Raw genomic sequence first — 17253 nt, 5'->3', positions numbered from 1 at the left:
CCTTTCTCGCCTGGTACACCTAGCAAATTTATTAACGTTGCCAATAAAAGAGGGAGTACTCTTTGCAGAGCAATAATAAAGAGGTAGGGGCATGTGGGGCACAGGTATAGGGAAGCAGAGAATTTCTTACGATCGCCTAGGGGAAAAAGTGGTGCTGCAGTGTGGCTTCACGCACGGGAATGTAAGAAAATGAGGGATTCGGACTGGAAGGACATCTGCAACATGGGTCTGACAACTGGCATTTCACCTGTCAAGATGGCTTTAGTCTACTCTAACAGCACTTAAGGCAGCATCCTCTTGTTGCATTATTGTACAAAATTTTGCCATTAAACATAAGTACTCACTCTAATGTGTAAAGTAATATCACAATGAAGCCAGTATTACCAGCAAGTAAAAAAAAATTTGCAAAAAATGTGAGGGGGCCCGGTTTCCAACAAATGTTTTCAGTTTTCTGGCTTATACCATAAGTGAGCCCACATAAATTTGATATGTGTCACGGGAGAACACTCAATTCCATGGAAAATTTACCTGTGCAGCAGCAGCAACCGTGTTTAAGGCCAAGCCAGGCTCAAGACAATCTGAACCACCCACATGCCGGCGTTCCCATGAAGGCACAACTCTCGTTAGGAAACTTGTATAGACAGCAGCACCAGATTTCCCCCTAGGTACCACTGTAACAAACTCTATCAATAGAAGAGTTTCTTCAGCAGTGCAACTAGAAGACTTGGCAACCACGGGTGCCCAATGTGTCCATGTAGTTACACTGACAGACATAATATGTATAACAACAATTAAACAGGCAATGTTTGAAAGGGAGAGAGAAAAAGAAAGACGAACTTGTGACAAAAACATAAGAATCATAACAAGAGATGAGATGGCGAAAAAGAAGTTGCAGCAGCTTCCTGCAACACTGAACTTTTCTGACTTGGCTTTAGAAAAATATGCACTGTGAACTTAGTAATGCTCTGACGAAAACTCACTCATGCAAGCGCACACATACAGAAGGTACAAGACTGTCACATTCCTGCACAATGCGCAAAGCAAACAAATGCAACAAACACTTCTCAGGCCACAGATCTCGAAACTAACACAAACCTTGAGGGACATTGGCCGGTGCGCAATTTACTTCCGCTAGAACTTTCCTGACATTTGACAGCAGGACTTTCACACGCTTGCGGCTGCTCACAAATGTCTTGCACACCACAGAAGCCACAAAGCAATGTTCCTCACGAGGCCAGAGATATTGACAGTTGCAAGGCTTAGGTTCGACTTGTAGCCACCAGAGTGCACCTGGCAATTCATGGCCGCCTCGAGAAAAACCGGCTTCATTGTGGCTTCCTTGTCAAGGAGACTCATGTGGGCAGCCACCCCTCAACAGGATGCAACCAAGAATAAGCATCACTGGCATCCTCATCGACACACGAGGTGTGACCATCTGTGAAGATGTCCTTAGTGTTACTCTTAAAAAACAGCAGTCAAGCACCAACAGGGAATGAGAAGGTGAAAATGAAACATAGTTTAATCAAATTAGAGGTTCTTAAGAAAAAGATAAATGAAATAAAAATCAAGCTGCGTCCTTTGGTAACACAAGATGAAAAAGAAAGGGCACTCAGATGAAAGCAGAGAGAGAGGAAAAAAGAAGAAAGAAAGAAGGTAAAAAATTGCAAAATACAAACATTGTGTTTACACTGAACGTTTGATATGCAGGCCTGACTGAAGGGCAGCTTGCTTTACGGTTCCGGCCGTCTAATGGTGTGCGTGTGTTGCCAACGGGCAACATCAGCAGTGGTAAGTCAGTGGCGGACCGGACCGGCTTGGATCGGCTGTGGGTTTCAACCATCAGCCGGCTGCTGCATACATCAGGAGCTTAGATGAGCAGCGTCTAAGGGTGTGGACCTTCGTCTGTGACGAGCCTGTGCCAGTGCTGCAGCTCCAAAGACAGGACTACTCCTTGCAAGTGCGTAATTAAAGCTTAGACTAAAACTGAGCTGCAAGTGAGCGGTATTCAGCCCTGCAGTAGTGCAACACACTGTGAAGTGGCCAAAGGTAACAGTAGTAGTAATAATTAAAAACAAAATGGCTGACCCTGCCTGTCAAAAAATAAACGTAACAGCAACTTAGCGTAGTGCTCTGCCCAGCAGACAACCACTTTCCGTACGTTTGTGGTCAACACCGAAATTGCGGTAAAATCAAGACCAGAAACACAGCCCCAGTCCCTCCTCACATAACAGAACTGGTCGTGCTTGCGTCCAGTGGTGCATAAGTCGCACGTCAAGTCCCTTTGAACGATGACATTGATTCCGGTGACGTTTCAGAGAGCAGAATCGGCAAGGAGGAGGTGATGAAAGCAATCCTTCGCAATAACCGCTTGGCTTCCGAATGACAGCAATTACTTGAAAAAAAAATTATGAGAGGACGAGGGAGTTAAAGATGCACGGTAAGGGGAGGGGGGGGGGTGAGGGGACAGGAAAGTGTCAATGACGGATGCAGGACGGAGGAGGGTTCACGGATGAAGGTGGAAGCGATAGGGACATGCGCACTAAACGGCAGAGGACACCAAAGAACAGAGCATGGTCAAAGCCAAGCAGTGGTGACGGATTTCCTGGATCCTCTGCTCCTGCTGCTCAAGATTTTTGTTTTTCACTCTGCGTCTCTTTGTCCCGAGTGTTTTCCCCTCTCTTTTGTTACCTGCGGCAGTGGAACAAAAGGCTGCTTCACACCGACGTCTCGAGCGCCGTCGCATGGAGCGGCGACCTCGCAGTGCTGTCAATGCCCTGCGTGACAAGAAAGAAAGGGCACGTTTTCTAGAGCAAAACAGATGCATAAAAAAGGACTAGCAAGCACACGTGCACAATGCCTAACTTGAGGCACATTTAACCCACGATTTCCTTGGTTACGGCTTGTGGGACACTGCACCCAACAAAAGCCTGAGCAGGTAAAGACAAAGACTACGAGACAGGACACAGCGCTGTGCCCTATCTCATCCTTGCCACTGTCTACATCTGCTTGCACCATAAAGCGGCGAGGTGGAGCAGACGTGGAAATTGCTGGGGCTCTCGATGCTCTCTCTCTCTCTCTCACAATAAGGAATAAGCCAAGCGGAGTACAAGCTTTTGCCCACGAGGTCTCAAATTCACGACAACCGTTCCAAGAACCTGCAGCGAACTGCAGTGAACTTACGTCTGAGATGCGCGCCTTCTCCTCGACGGCAGTTGACGAGGTCACGGCAGAGGAGGGCCTCAGAGTGTCACGCTGCAAGGCAATCACAGACTGCACAAGAAAATGAGAAAGCGGGGAAGCTGATTAGCACGACCACCGAAACAAGGCAGTGCCCGAGGATGCCACAAAATGAAAGCCCACGGCACATGTTTTCAGCCACACAGCCCCAACCAATTTCTCGTCAACTCGTGCTCACCGAGGATTTCTTCAGCTTTTGTTCGCTGTAAGCCCGCATATGGTATCGATGAAAACAGAGGCTAGTGAAATGAAATACTTTGACGTGGGGTAGTGTTGACAACCAAAATGGGCGATAAGTTGAAATGTGCTGTTTCGCACTGTCACGGGGGCACAGGCACTTGGTCATGGGTGTTATGTTTACAGTGATGCAGCTCTACTTAGGCGGAAAAAAAAAACCTTATTTCCTAAATTGTAAAAGCTCTCCAAAACGCTTCTCAAACATAAAAAGATGACGCTTAGAAAGTACGAAGGCTGGGAAACACTTGTAGGACATCTTAATTTGTCAGCCAAGTTAGTAGTCTCAAGATGCCAAACATCACATCATTGACATTTTTAAGATGTCACGACACAGAATAAGAATGTATGAATAAAAAGATAAGAAAACTGAATGCAAGATGCATGAGGCCTGCTGGTAACCCAATCCACTACCGCCCACAGAGCTGTGCGAGATTTACTGCTTGAGTGAGGCAAAAAGGCACTTTTTCATGCAACAAAACCTCCAGCCAGCATCTGGAAGTACACGCGAAGGATAAGAAAACTCAAGAGAGCACTGGCACAAGGAACAGAAGAACTTGCGTGTCAAGAAAACTTACGCCTTGACTGCCGGTAAGGAAGTGTCACCCTACAGCAGCGGCCAGCCACAATCCAACACAGCTGCGCCGCACCAAATGACAACACAAGACCCGTTTTCTTGCCCATCCAAAAGAGAGGCTAGCAGCTATAGTGCACGAGCTATGCCCAACAATTAGCACGACAAGGCTAAAAAACAAAAACAAAAAATGCAGCTTACCACGAGTTACCTCTGCCATGCTGGCAAATCGGTTCTGCGGAATCCCGCAAGGTGGAGCAAGTGTCGTGAAATGTCACGATGACAATTTTTCTCTGCCATACTGAATGTCCAGACTGCGTTACTGACCACAATCCAGCACTTGCAATGCCCATCAGGGGCACAATTATAAGATTCTTTTCATTTACAGCCACAACATTGTAGAATGCGGTGAGGAAGTGTTCCAAGAAAATTCAGTCGCAAGGCATTAAAACAACCACCTGACTCCGGTTTTGATTTTTTGGGATGTGTTCTGAAGTAATTAGCACATGTACAATACTCCCTGCATTTACTTTTCCAAGGACACTGCCCAACAGGCCAAGCTCTTGTGACAACATTTCCCAATGCAACAGCTGCAAATGAAGACCTAAACTGAACACCATGTGATGTGAAACACACCCCAGCCACAAAAGCAATGGTAGATACACTCGGTGCGCCATCAAGAGACTAACAGATAAGGCACACAGGATGACGAGACCAAACACCAGCACCGTTACCTAATCTTGGCACTTGCACGGCAAACCACTCGAACGGGAACATGCAAAGATACTTTCAGGCAATCACATGCGTTGTACAAAGCCAGGAGAGAAATTACTGAGGTCATGGAAAATAGTGTGCTTGGATTACGCTCGAGTGGTCACGACTTTGGTGCACCCCGCGAACGAGGGGCACAGTTGTGTCTATCTAGGAGGAGTTGGAACGGCACGAAATGCAACTCCTGCACATTATTCTTGATTATGATTGATTCCGTGAAATTTATTTGCATGCGTTCCCACCTAAACGTTCTCAGCTGCAAGTGTAAATAAAGATTAGTAGGAAAACAGGCACCATTTTTTAATGTTATCAGTGCACCTTTTGCTTATGTCCCCAAATAGTGAGCGGAGTACCTACTATAACCAACAAGTTTCAATCTGCCCAAACAGTGAAAGAGAAAAATTCTGGAACGCATCTGTGCTGGAATGGACATCGCTGCTGATGTTTGTTGATCAAGGGTAGAATTTAAAAAATGAACTCCAAGATAGGGAAAACTATGTTAATATTGTCACTTGATGCATGTAGTATATCAACATTGATAGCCAACTCAAAATGAGGCTGAATAAAAATGCAGTTGCTGTGGCTGGGATCAAACTTCCTCAAGATTAAAGTTTACCTAGTTATGCTGCCTGGCACATTACCTTTTTGCCTGTGGTGCAAGCCCCGGACGTAACTTGTTTACTTGCCATACTTGCGAAGGATGAAAACAATATTAGCGCTACCCTCGCCTACTTCATACTGATAAAATTATGGTGGATTACGACCATGACTGACCTATCCACCCCACACCGAGTTTGCTCTTTACAAAATTGCGACACATCCAGGTGAGAGAAGCTGCACTAGTTCTCCTGATGTGTTTATTATCAGAGAGGCTAGAGTACAGCAAATGGTTATCTCCTTGACAATCTGACCACCGTTTGCTGTAAAGTCTGATGAGGCTGTAGCCTAGGAGTGCCTACATACATTCCCAGTGCTTCTACTGGCACTGGTCTGTTAACAGAACCCCCAGCAACAGAGCGCAACTGTGCGCTGTGCTGCAAAGTGCAAACATTTCCTCAAAGAGAGAGAGAGAGAGTGAACAAGAGTGGCCTCCCGACGATGGGCAGGCTCTGCCCAGTCGCAACAGTACCTCGGGCCCACTTGCCGCCGACCCCTCACTCGCGGGAGGCTCACGTTCGGGCACCACATGGTTGCGTTGCGACGACGAGGACACGGTGTCGTCGTCTTCCTCCATTGTCTGCGCAGTAATGCATGGCGCTGAGGCATGAAATGAGCAGCAACAAATAGCACTACTCCCGTCTATGCCATTGGTACTCACTAAATTTTTTAGGCTACAGCGCCTAAACCCACTCAATGCTCGGTGTTTTGGGCATTAAAAGACGTATGTGACGTGTCCGAGATAAACGTGTTCAACGAGACAGTGTTCAGTCAAAATTTAATTAAATCAGGTGGTTTCACATGCACGCCAGTGGTGGAACAGCCATTTGACCTTTCAGCGCAGCCTGGCGCAGGCAAAAAGCCAATTTGGTGCAAGGTCCAATGCATGTGTTTTTACCATATACTACGCAAACTTAAACTCATATAGTCAATATGTTGTGGGGACGGGTTTGCACGAGGCTTACCCCGCAAGCGCGGTCAGAAGAAAACGCGATGCACCTCCACTGCACGACGCAAAGGGTGGTGCGACAGGGTTCGTTGATACGGGGCAGAGAAGGCAGCACAGACAGATCGTCAACAAGCACGTGTTTTATTAACCCAGGATGCTAAACAGTGCGACAGTCGCGGCTTGTGGGCAAAGGCTCACCGTAAGACCAATAGAGTATGCACGCCTGTACTGAATATGACATCGTGCAATATGATACCACACACATTAGGGAGTTTTCGAATAGGGGCCGCAAAGGTTCTAGCATCGCAAAAAGCGTCAGCGTCACTACGCATGCGCGAGACACAAATAGGGTTCTGCATTTGCGTCGGCAATGCCATATCACCGAAATAGCGCAGCGGCCCAAGCTCAATGCAAAAGTTTTGCGTTGACAAACATGGCGGCACCCATAGAAGTGCTCGCTCTCGTGGTGCACCGCGTTCGACCTCATTCGCTAACACCATTCTTAACTATGCATTATGTGCGATTCTGGTCACAGTGGCTCTTTTGCAAAGCCCTGCTATCACCCATAAACAATGAGAAACCTTACATTTAATCACAAAACGTGATATCCCCCTTCGGCAAACTCCGCAGTACCACACAAGTGAGTTTGATGAACACCAAAATAAAGCGCCAGCAAGACCAGCGGCACTGCATTGTACGTCCGTCGGAGAAAAACGCGCAAATGACGAAGCAGACGACTGGCGAGCCCAAAGAGTGTCTCACTATATAGTGGGAAACTCTATGGACAGGCCTCCACTTCCTTTCATGATGATGATGACAGTGTGCTCTAAGTTTTGACAAGTTTTGCTAGCTGCAAAGCATTGCTGAAAGGAGGGATTCACTCTTATACATGCTCTGGCACAGGCTCAGCACAATTTGCCACTAAAATGCCGTTTTGGCACATCATGGCACAAAGAACCGCTCTCGGTGCAGTTTGCCACAGTTTGGCGCGGCTGTTCCACCAATGAGATGCCAAAATAATGATCAGATTATGAGGTACCACCGCCGTGCAAGACTCCGGACTAATTTTGACCACCCAGGGTTTTTTAATGTGCTCCCAATACACGGTACACGGGTATTTTAAACTGAAAAACTACTTGTTACATATTAATGCATCAGATTCGAATCCACACATCACGAGCAGGTTGCTGCTTTAGAAATGAAATTGGTTGTCCCCCCCTCTCATCTCGCTCACAACTCTACAATACAAGTTTCAGTAAGACCTGCAGACACGCAAAAAAGAACTGCTGTGGCTGATTCCAATCCTTAAATGCCACACTTGTGCAATTAAACAAATGATCCCACACACCTCACTGCTGTCAGGCTTGGACCGCTTGACCACTTCACCATCAGCTTCAGAGTTTTCTTCGCACTGCCGCTTCGTGCCACCACTGGTGTTCAGAGGTGACGGCGAATCGTCCATCTGAGGGAAGAATGAGGCATTTCAAGGTGCCGACTGCCAAGCATCCAGTGGACTTAAAGGTATATGACTAGTGCTCAAGTTAGAGGTAAAAAGAGCGAGACAAGGCTATGCATGGCGGAGGCAAGTACAGCATTTATCTCAAATTTTGACATAATCAACACGTGCATGCAGTTTTCAAATGTCGTTACCCTGTCTATTTCCATCAAATTTTAATTGACTTGGGGGGGGCTTAGGGTTTCGTGTCCTGAAACTGTATGGTAGGTGGTCGGGAACATGGAAGTGGGGACCTTCCCTGTTTCAGTTCCTCTAATGCTTTTCTGCTCACGTCTACTTACTCCCATCTATAGCCCGCCATTGATAGTTGCATAGTCATTTTGTCGCTCTCCAAGTGCTCTCAAATTTGAACCTGCAACCTCATGCTGAGTAGCAGAGTTCCCCTGTCACTGAATCACAGTTTGTCACAGTTTGCCATTAGTTAGATCTGCTTTCCGAGGCAAATATGTTGCTGTTCATTCATCCTGTTTCGGAACTCGTCTTCACAATAACCTGTTTCGAAACAGCTCTACACTGAATGTCATGTGCTGGATCCATTGTCATGCTAAGGGTTACATGTTCTGTAACGTTCATTTGACTTGCATCCACCTTTTTCAAAATGAGAGTTCATATATGTACACTCATGCTAACAAATATGCAAACCAGAAACTTTTTTGGTCACTCAGACTGACAACCCACAACTGATGAGAGCAAAACATTGTTTGCGATGTCATGCATGAACTGCAGTCTCAGTGTAGGGTTACATGCCAAGGCACCCGAATCTTTTTTTTTCTTTTTCGGAACCACTGGTTTGCTTAGTTCCGACCATGGACATGCATGTCATTACATCTTTAAAATGGATATTCTTTTTTTTTTCTCCCCCTAGTGCAAAATTATGTACTTATTCGAACCACTCTGAAACTGTGGATGCTTACGGCACAAGCATATATCTGCCACCACGTCATGCTTAACGGTAGTAGAGCTTCCTTGTATAAAACAATTTGAAAATTACTCCCAAGTGCTGTACAAATTATTGCTTACTTCAGTCAACTGCCACTGCCTAGAAAACTAGGCGAGAACTGCACAATGTCCCGCTGTTATCCTCCCTCCTTGCACCAACTTATACGAAGTGCGAAAACAGTCTTAATTATGCAAACGCAGGTGAGCAACAGGACAGTGCATGCGAGACACTCACCTTGTACAACTGAGAACAGGTAAAACAAATGCACGTGCATGTAAACAGGCACTGCACATCACAAATCAAACACCGTACCAATTAAACCAGTGTTCTCTCAAAATTTTTATTTCCAGCTACGCAGTACAACTTATGCAGCTGCATGACAATTTTCTCAGCAAAGGAGTGGCACTACACACCGCAGCTGCCAGAAACATAACACTGCAGACTCTCCTCGGATCAATGCCAGCAACGCCCATCAGTACAAAGCTGTCTTAGCCACAACATAGTGCAAGCAAGTAACGAAACCAGAGTACAGCTGCAAAATGCAGTACACTTCGCTAAAGCTTCGGTTGCAATTATATTCTGTGCTACTACCTTCAAATACAGGAGCCTCAATGAAATACAGACATGCTAGCACCCCAGTATTCGTGCAGCTGCTCCACTTTATTATGTAATCTGCTCGCTACCAGCAATTGAGCAATTTGACTGAGCAAGCTGACCAGTTTGGTTTACAGTAAGCAGATCTGGGATTGTCTACTTGCCACATACGTACTGGAGTGGCGGTGGACGAGCAGCGACTGCTGCAAGGCTGTGGTAGAGTGATCGTCGACTGTTCTTCAGAGTCCCGAGTTATGCCGAGCCGAGCGCTTCCCCACTCCTTCCCTACACCACACACGTCACCACGCCGCCCAAAGCCGGGGGCTTGAAATGCCCCCGCAATTCAAGGCATACTAATAGCAACCCAGCCATTGATTGTCTTGCCACTACTAGCCCACTAAGGACATGGCATAGCATGTTCTCCGGTTCGAAGCACGCATTGTGATGAGGTTCCAGCAAATCTGTAGCATCCAATCACTTAAGAAAGGTGTCTGTTTCAACAACACATCCCAGCCAATCGACATTCCTTCGCTCTGTAGAAAAGAGCATGTGGTTTCAAGTCCTAAACCAGTAATTTTCTTTTCCCCTGTGTATATTGCAATTTTTTGGATATTGCAGTTGGACTTCACCTTTCATTTTTGGCAGTTTTCTTACTTTACTGGATTATACAAGGATTCACTAGAGCCATGCATTTTATTCTCTGCACTAAGTGCCATTTCACAACATTGTTTCCTTTTAAAAGCCCCTACTGTGAACTATATTTAGTCTTTTGACAAGTTAGAGACTATCCTTTATCAAACACTTACACACTTGTGTTTCAAACTTGGTTCCACCTCTCAAGCATTAAGAGTGTCCTACAGAAGTAGATAACTGTTTCAACAGCACCCGGCAAAAAATCTCCATTAACTAATGAAAGGCTAAACTGACGAATGATTAATTATCCCTGCCTACGTATAATCAACTATCTATAGAAAGACTACTTTTCGATGAACTATAGAGTTCACTATAGATGGACAGGACTTACATGTACGGATTTTCACTTGAGTATTAAGCGAAAAAAAAAAAGCGTGTATAGTAATTAATATGTGGATAATAATATCTTGACCACCTGCTCAGAAAAGGTTGGCAGCTCTTAAACACCTGCATTTATTATCGTACACAAAAGTGCGAACTCCAGGGGGGAAATTGGGTTTAACTCACTTTTGATAAAGCTTGTTTGGAGAGTATAAAATTTAAATTATTGGGTTTTACTAAAAAAACTCGAACAAGGTAAAACTACCACTCTGGTACTGCTCACTAAACAAGTCACTTGTTTGTTGACCCTAGTTCATCTGGTCACCCCGGCTGTCTTGTGCCTTTGTTGGCAATGGGTTGTTGCAATGCAGATGACTGTCGCTTCGTTGACACATGGATTCAACTATAAGCTATACCACATAGCCCACTTCCGCGGAGAGCACTCCACAATAAAGTTGCATGCAACCGTCTCATTGTGCATCATGCAACAGTGTGCATCATTCTTGCATGCGCAGGAGACTTCAACATCGTCCATTCAGAAGTCGCGGCATGTTGCCAAATCATTGGGACTACGAGAGTAGTGGTGTTTGGCTAGCCACAAGAAATTGGTGAACTTCCTTTGGAAATTCGCAATTGTGTTTAACCTTCCATTTCCAGGCATATTGTCCGCAATGAACCTGCCTTTGTACTGCCATCGGTCGAAGACTGCTACAATATGTTCCTCGCAGCTTCTACCGGGATACAGTGTGGAGCTTGCAGCCCTCTGACAATGTTGGATGTGCAATATCCAAGTGCTTACAAAGGATTTAGGCAGCTACTCCAAAACAGCCAGATGGCGGAAGAGGAGAAAAGGTTTCTTGCAATAATGTTTAGCCACACTGCTGGAGAAATTTCACGACATGCCATTCTCTGGTGTGCGAACATCCAGTGTGCAAACAGGTAACAGCCATAGAAGTGTGTGGCTGCGCGATACCAGCCTCATCAAGACCTGCTCTATCTAGCCTAGTTCATCGGTAGCGTCAAACTCTCGCCATATATTTTGTTGCATCATAACTGTGGCGAGCCGATATAAACGGGTGTTCTGGAGTTGCCTTTTGGCTATGCATGTGTTTGGCACTAAATTCAGTTCCTTAACAACTCTGCTTTTCTGTGCACCACTCGTGTGTTCTGCTTGCCAGAGGACGAGCAAGGACATCAATGCCATCTCGGGAGGCCATGCAAAACTATTGTAGCTAGGATTCTATATGTATAGGATTCATGTCATGTGGCTACGTGAGGATAGTATACGTTGCAAATGCGGCTTATGTGCATTTGCAAGGTGATGAAGGCAGGCAGTCATCACAGTAGAATTCAGATATAGTGAACAGGCTTATGCGCTAAAAATAGTTTGATACTTATACCAAAATTTGCCTAAAATAGACTTGTGATGTGTTCATTATGTAAGAATCTGTCTCCATTGGAAAAAAAGGAAGAAATACCTTTATTGGTCACAAAACTACGCATAGGAGACTAATTTTTGCTTCTTAGCATCACTAAGCATTCCTCGTGTGCGAGATTGTGTAGACCTGCTCCAGCAGTCCGCCTTTCCCAATGTTAGCACAGCACCGGGAAGTGTCCGGCAAGGCTGTTTTTCAGCTACTACACCTAATGTTCAGTTCTTCACGAGGGAATTATTTAGCTTAAGCATCAGCCAGTGTATTTTACAATAGAGAATCATTCACTTTATGTGGGTTAGACTGTAAAAAATTAAATTATGGGGTTTTACGTGCCAAAACCACTTTCTGATTATGAGGCACGCCGTAGTGGAGGACTCCGGAAATTTTGACCACCTGGGGTTCTTTAACGTGCGCCTAAATCTAAGCACACGGGTGTTTTCGCATTTCGCCCCCATCGAAATGCGGCCGCCGTGGCCGGGATTCGATCCCGCGCCCTTGTGCTCAGCAGCCGAACTGGGTTAGACTGTACTTCAAGTGTAAGAGCGCATATTGTGAAAAATAAAGTAAGCAAGCAGCTAAGTATATACTGTTTGAGTGTTCCAGAGCTTTTCTTGAGCCCTGGTACATTCAAATTACCCCAGGGAGTACAAATAGGTGACGGTATCAAGGACAAAAGCACCTATGTCCCTCTAAATTTTGTTCCATGTGCTCCAAGGTGGCAAATCAACTTTTGTCCAAGCGCGAACATGCATGCGCTCGGGGATCCTGAAGGCAATCTTACAACTCCAACAGTATCTGCGCTTCGTTCAGAATAAACTATATTGAGCCGCGACGTTGGACAAAATCGCTGCTACTACATGCATTTATTTAGAGGCAAATCTGCCACCAGAGATGCTCAAACAATTTGTTGTGCAGGCCTCCACTGCCGAGGCCTGAACAATGCGCATGAAAGATAATTTAGCCGGGACATACAGAATGCTACATTTTACAGGTAATTTTGTTGCAAAATCCACAGCGGAGGCATTCAACTGTTTACACACAAGATAAAAATTATCCATACAGGTTAAGCCTGTAAAAGCTGACATGCAAGCCAGAACAGCTGTAACCCAAGACTGTACAACAACAGTGCACTAAAACACACACGACCCAACAAGACACTCAACAATCACAAGCGCCGAACATCTGCTAGAAGAAAAGTACCTTTATTGAAAGTCATTACAACCTGCTTTGGCACACAGAGAGCATAACAAGTAAGACGCGCCTTGAAATTTTGAAGCCGCACACGGAATGTCTGCTCAAATGACAATAGTAAACACAGTCTCCAGCACACGTTCCCGTGGGAAGCCTACACACAGTCCAGAATTTAGCGCAACACCGGGCAGCAGATGGGTCATAACACGCACATTATTAAGACAGGGGATGAGGGGCTGAGAGAGAAAAGCCCCACAGAGTGGGTATCTCAAAAAGAAACACCTTTGCAAAACTCTACCGTTAATTTTTTTTCAAAGCCTAAATGCTTTTCGCAGGCATCCATAGTGAGAAGGTGCTGCTATGAGAAAAAGAGTCCTGGCCTGTCTGCTCGAGACACAGAAGAAACAAAAGTGTTTGAACTTAAAAAAAAGCTGGAAGAATGCGACTAGATTCAGCTTGGACTGCATGAGAGAGGAAGAAATTGTCAGTTATTTCAGACAGGCTGTTCTAACCAGTTGCCCACACAGAGGGTTGCACAGCAGCCTATGTTACGTTTCTTAAAGCAACTGGTCACAAACCTTGCCAATGACTTCAGGAAACGGGAGAGGGTAAAGAAGGTCAAAGGGGATAGAAAACATCCCAAAGGAAAAATGCACCTTGTCCGGGGGTTAGATACTGGCCGAATGCCCAATTTACATACATGCAGAAGCTGCAAGGTGTACTACTGTCCGTTTTCCAAAGCACCAAATTAAGCAGAGCATTATGGAAGGGGGATAAAAAAAAAAAACATTACAGGTTGTCAATCAATCGCAGCCATGCAATGTACAGCCATACTACTGTCTTGAGGAGACGGGCAGGGCGCAGAGAGGCGCAGGGCGTCATGTGTGCACCGAGAACAAAGCCAGCAGGCAGCGTGCATGCAAACGCGGAGCGTTCCCAGATGGCAGGCAAGCAGGGTGCACAGGGCTTGTCAAGAAGGTGGCCGCGAGGACCGAGCAAGTGAGGTGGCACAGCGGCGGTGGCAGCGGCGGCGATGTTTTTTGTTTTTTTTTTCTCTTTTTCTCTGCACGTGCTCATGGAGAAGAGGAAGTAGCGGGGAAAAGTGTCAGCCCAACACCTACAAGAGAACAATGCAAGGAAAGGTAGCGCTGAAGCAAGGACGGCCTTTCCGATAATAAAAGTCGCGTTACGATGCAACGACACGCTCTTTGAAACCCACGGCGCTGGGGCAGCTTGGAAGTGGCAAAGGTAGCACGATGTGAAGAAGGGAGGTGACCAGATTGTCCAGATGTTTCAGTGTGCCATGACCAGCAGACATGGCAAAGGTCGCATTTTGGTTGCACGCTTTGGTGAATCTTCCAAAGATGATTCAGAAAGCTATCATTCGAGATGAACTGTTTTGCATGAAACATGCCAGATCTAGTGGGGAAACATGCCAAAATGGCACCACTGACTGTGCCGCACAGGGGGCTCTCCGTCACACCACCCCCGCTGCCATGCCACCCTCACCAGCGGTGCACCCTTCTTGGTGCCAAGTGGGACGCAATGGGCCGGCTACTACCACACCATGTTACCTTTGCCACCACCATGCCACCGAAGCACATGCTGCCAGAGCTGGTGGTTGAGGCGTTGCTCTTGGCAAGAACCCGTGCGGGAGACATCCGCTGGCAAAACGAGGAAGCCAGCACTCCGTGTGATGAGCAAGAGTGCTTGGGCTGGTCCCAAGAGCAGCGACTGGCACCACATGTGGGAGCATGTGCGAGGCTAACAACAGACAGATTTCACCACGTTTAGAGTGCAGGTCGCTGCTGCAGTGACAGTAGTTCTCACTGCCTCACCGCTGTACTTGGGTTTGAAGAAACATTGAGGACACTGCCATCGTGCATTTTTCCAGCGAATATTAGGGAGAAGTCTGGGGGCGAGCCCCCCCTCAACCCCGCTCCCACGGCAGAATCTTTTTATTCTCACCTTCCTGCCTTTTGACACTGACCATAGCTGCTATTCACCCTGCTGCTAGGTGCTGCTAATGCTGACATGATTTATGGCAACGGTGGTGCAGTTGGCAAAACTCGTGAAGTCAATTTATTGTGGCCTGGGTTTTGTCCACGCTAGCGACTGCTGAAGCGTACCATGGGCTGTATGCTGCTGTGACTGCCTCAAAGGCAAGACAGGAAAGGAAGTAGTAATGATGTGGCCGAATCAAAGAATGTCTCTCGCCACAGACAGAATATAGCCCCAGATGAGACGCTACGTCCTCTACCCAAAGTGTACAGAAAGCTTTCTGCAACTAAGCTGCTGCTCACAACTGCAAGAGCAGAGTCAAGCAGAATTAGGCGCTGCCTACTCCTTCCCGTCTCTTCAAAAGAGCGATGCACACTGTGCCTCGGCGTAAACCACACAGTAAGTGTACATTCCCAAATGGCAACAGACGTCACATGGTCGATTTGAACTAACAACCACGCAGCAAACTTAATCCTAGAAAGGCTAATCCACCATGTTGTTCCTACCCAGTTTATTTTGTGAAGGGCCTTGCAACAGCAGGTGGCCCAAAATGATCATGTGACCTCTGCGACATGCCTCTACGGGCTGGCTCTACTGTTGCAGAAGAGCCTTCAGGCTTTTCTGCAACAGGATACTAAAGAAAACACACAGAAGTTCAACACCTGCAGACCGAAGGCCAGCATACACTTTTTCATGCATCTATGTTGACAGTGGCACACACTACAGGCTGAGGTTATAGGCTACAAGGCAGCCCCTGTATGCTTTTGGCAGGTAGTCGCAACCTCGGCCACACACAGCCCGTTTTGGCCCATCCTAGATGCTTGACAAAGCAGTGGAAGGATGTGCTAAAAGCCATTCCCACGTTTCCTTCACGATGATAGCAATGTGAGCAACGTTTTGCAGGATTTGCATTAGTGCAAGTTACACTGGTTAAGTAAGCTTCACAGCATCTGATGGATGACCGCTGTAACCCATTCATAAGCTGCCCATTTCGACCTATCTGACTGCGCCTCCCCAAACGCTCTCAGAGCTACAGTGAAAAGCCCTATATATTCTGCAACAACCTAGGAATTCAGGACAGGCTGTGCCCACGAAATCGCACCACACCAGCCTTCTGTGCCTTCGATCAGCATATATACAAGTTCTTTTTGAACTTGGTGGCGGTCTCTACGAGCTCTCTACGACAAAGTTGCATTCGACACGGAAGTACCTCCATTATATTAGTGATAATATTTGTGCTTGTCCACATCGAAGTTGTCACAATGCTAATAGCTAAGTGTAGCCCCCCACACGCAGCACTGATGGTTTGTGCGAAGCTGTCTCATGCCTGGCAAGTGTGCCAAGAGTGCGCACCAGAGAATAAAAGTTCGTTCTGGGTTGACAGCTCGGCATGTTCCTTTGTTTGTTCGCGGGCCTGATGGCCTACTTCTTTTCCCGGCAGCCACAGACTATCCTCAGCCGTCGGTACTTTATCAACTGGTGGCGAGGATGAAAAATTTTCACACGAGTCTGTTTCCAAACCGCTCTACCATCTGCCCACATGCCAAATTTCAGCAATCTCGAACCATTCAAGAGGGTGGACCGGCCCGAAGCATTTTTTGTGGTGAATGATGTCGCCGAAGACAAGCAAACATTTCTTGCCCAATTTTTCTGCACTCGTCCGGCCGTTGCACTTGCTTCTTTGTGACGGAGAGAAGTGAGAGTGGGGACAGGAACAGCAAGGTGCATTCACTGCTCGACCGGCTTGTGCGTCTCAGCTATGACGCATTATCACATGCTATAGGCACAGTTCTGGTGCACATAGATGCTGATGGCCGAGAATGCCCCACTGCTTTCGCCTCAAGGAGCTTGTCAAACGCGGAACAAAATTGCAGCCAACTTCACAAAGAGGCAGTGGCTTTGGTGTTTGGGGTGGATCGGTTTCACCAGTACGTGTGGGACATACTGCTTGAAGCACGTTCAGACCACACGCCACTTCTGAGACTGTTGGGAACCAACAAGCCTGTTCCAGTGCAAGCTTTGCCTCGAGTGGTCAGGTGAGCTGCAAAGCTCTCCGCTTACAAGCACGACAAAGAGCTTGGGCATGCCGATGTTCTCAGTGGGCTGCTGCTGCCGAACAGCACCACCACACTGCCTCTC

General features: G+C 46.7%; 1 protein-coding gene across 3 annotated transcripts in view; it reads right to left on the bottom strand.

The window, feature by feature from the left end:
- Positions 1 to 1493: 1493 nt before the first annotated feature.
- The window catches only part of hrg (poly(A) polymerase hiiragi), a 48249-nt gene continuing 32489 nt past the window's right edge, over positions 1494 to 17253 (bottom strand). For 2 of the 3 annotated variants that reach the window (XM_075698856.1, XM_075698855.1), the window contains exons 15-18: positions 7771 to 7884; positions 5946 to 6053; positions 3181 to 3270; positions 1494 to 2774 (exon numbers count right to left, since the gene is read on the bottom strand). In XM_075698856.1, the coding sequence (XP_075554971.1) occupies positions 2715 to 2774; positions 3181 to 3270; positions 5946 to 6053; positions 7771 to 7884 (372 nt within the window). In that variant the 3' untranslated portion in view covers positions 1494 to 2714. Of the gene's footprint in view, positions 2775 to 3180; positions 3271 to 5945; positions 6054 to 7770; positions 7885 to 13103; positions 14231 to 17253 lie in introns of those variants that run through there. The other variant, XM_075698857.1, reaches the window with a different exon arrangement.

This window comes from Dermacentor variabilis, chromosome 7, assembly GCF_050947875.1.
Source record: "Dermacentor variabilis isolate Ectoservices chromosome 7, ASM5094787v1, whole genome shotgun sequence".
Classification (NCBI taxonomy): domain Eukaryota; kingdom Metazoa; phylum Arthropoda; class Arachnida; order Ixodida; family Ixodidae; genus Dermacentor; species Dermacentor variabilis.
The sequence above is the reverse complement of the archived record's forward strand: the minus strand, read 5'-3'. Positions and strand labels throughout refer to the sequence as shown.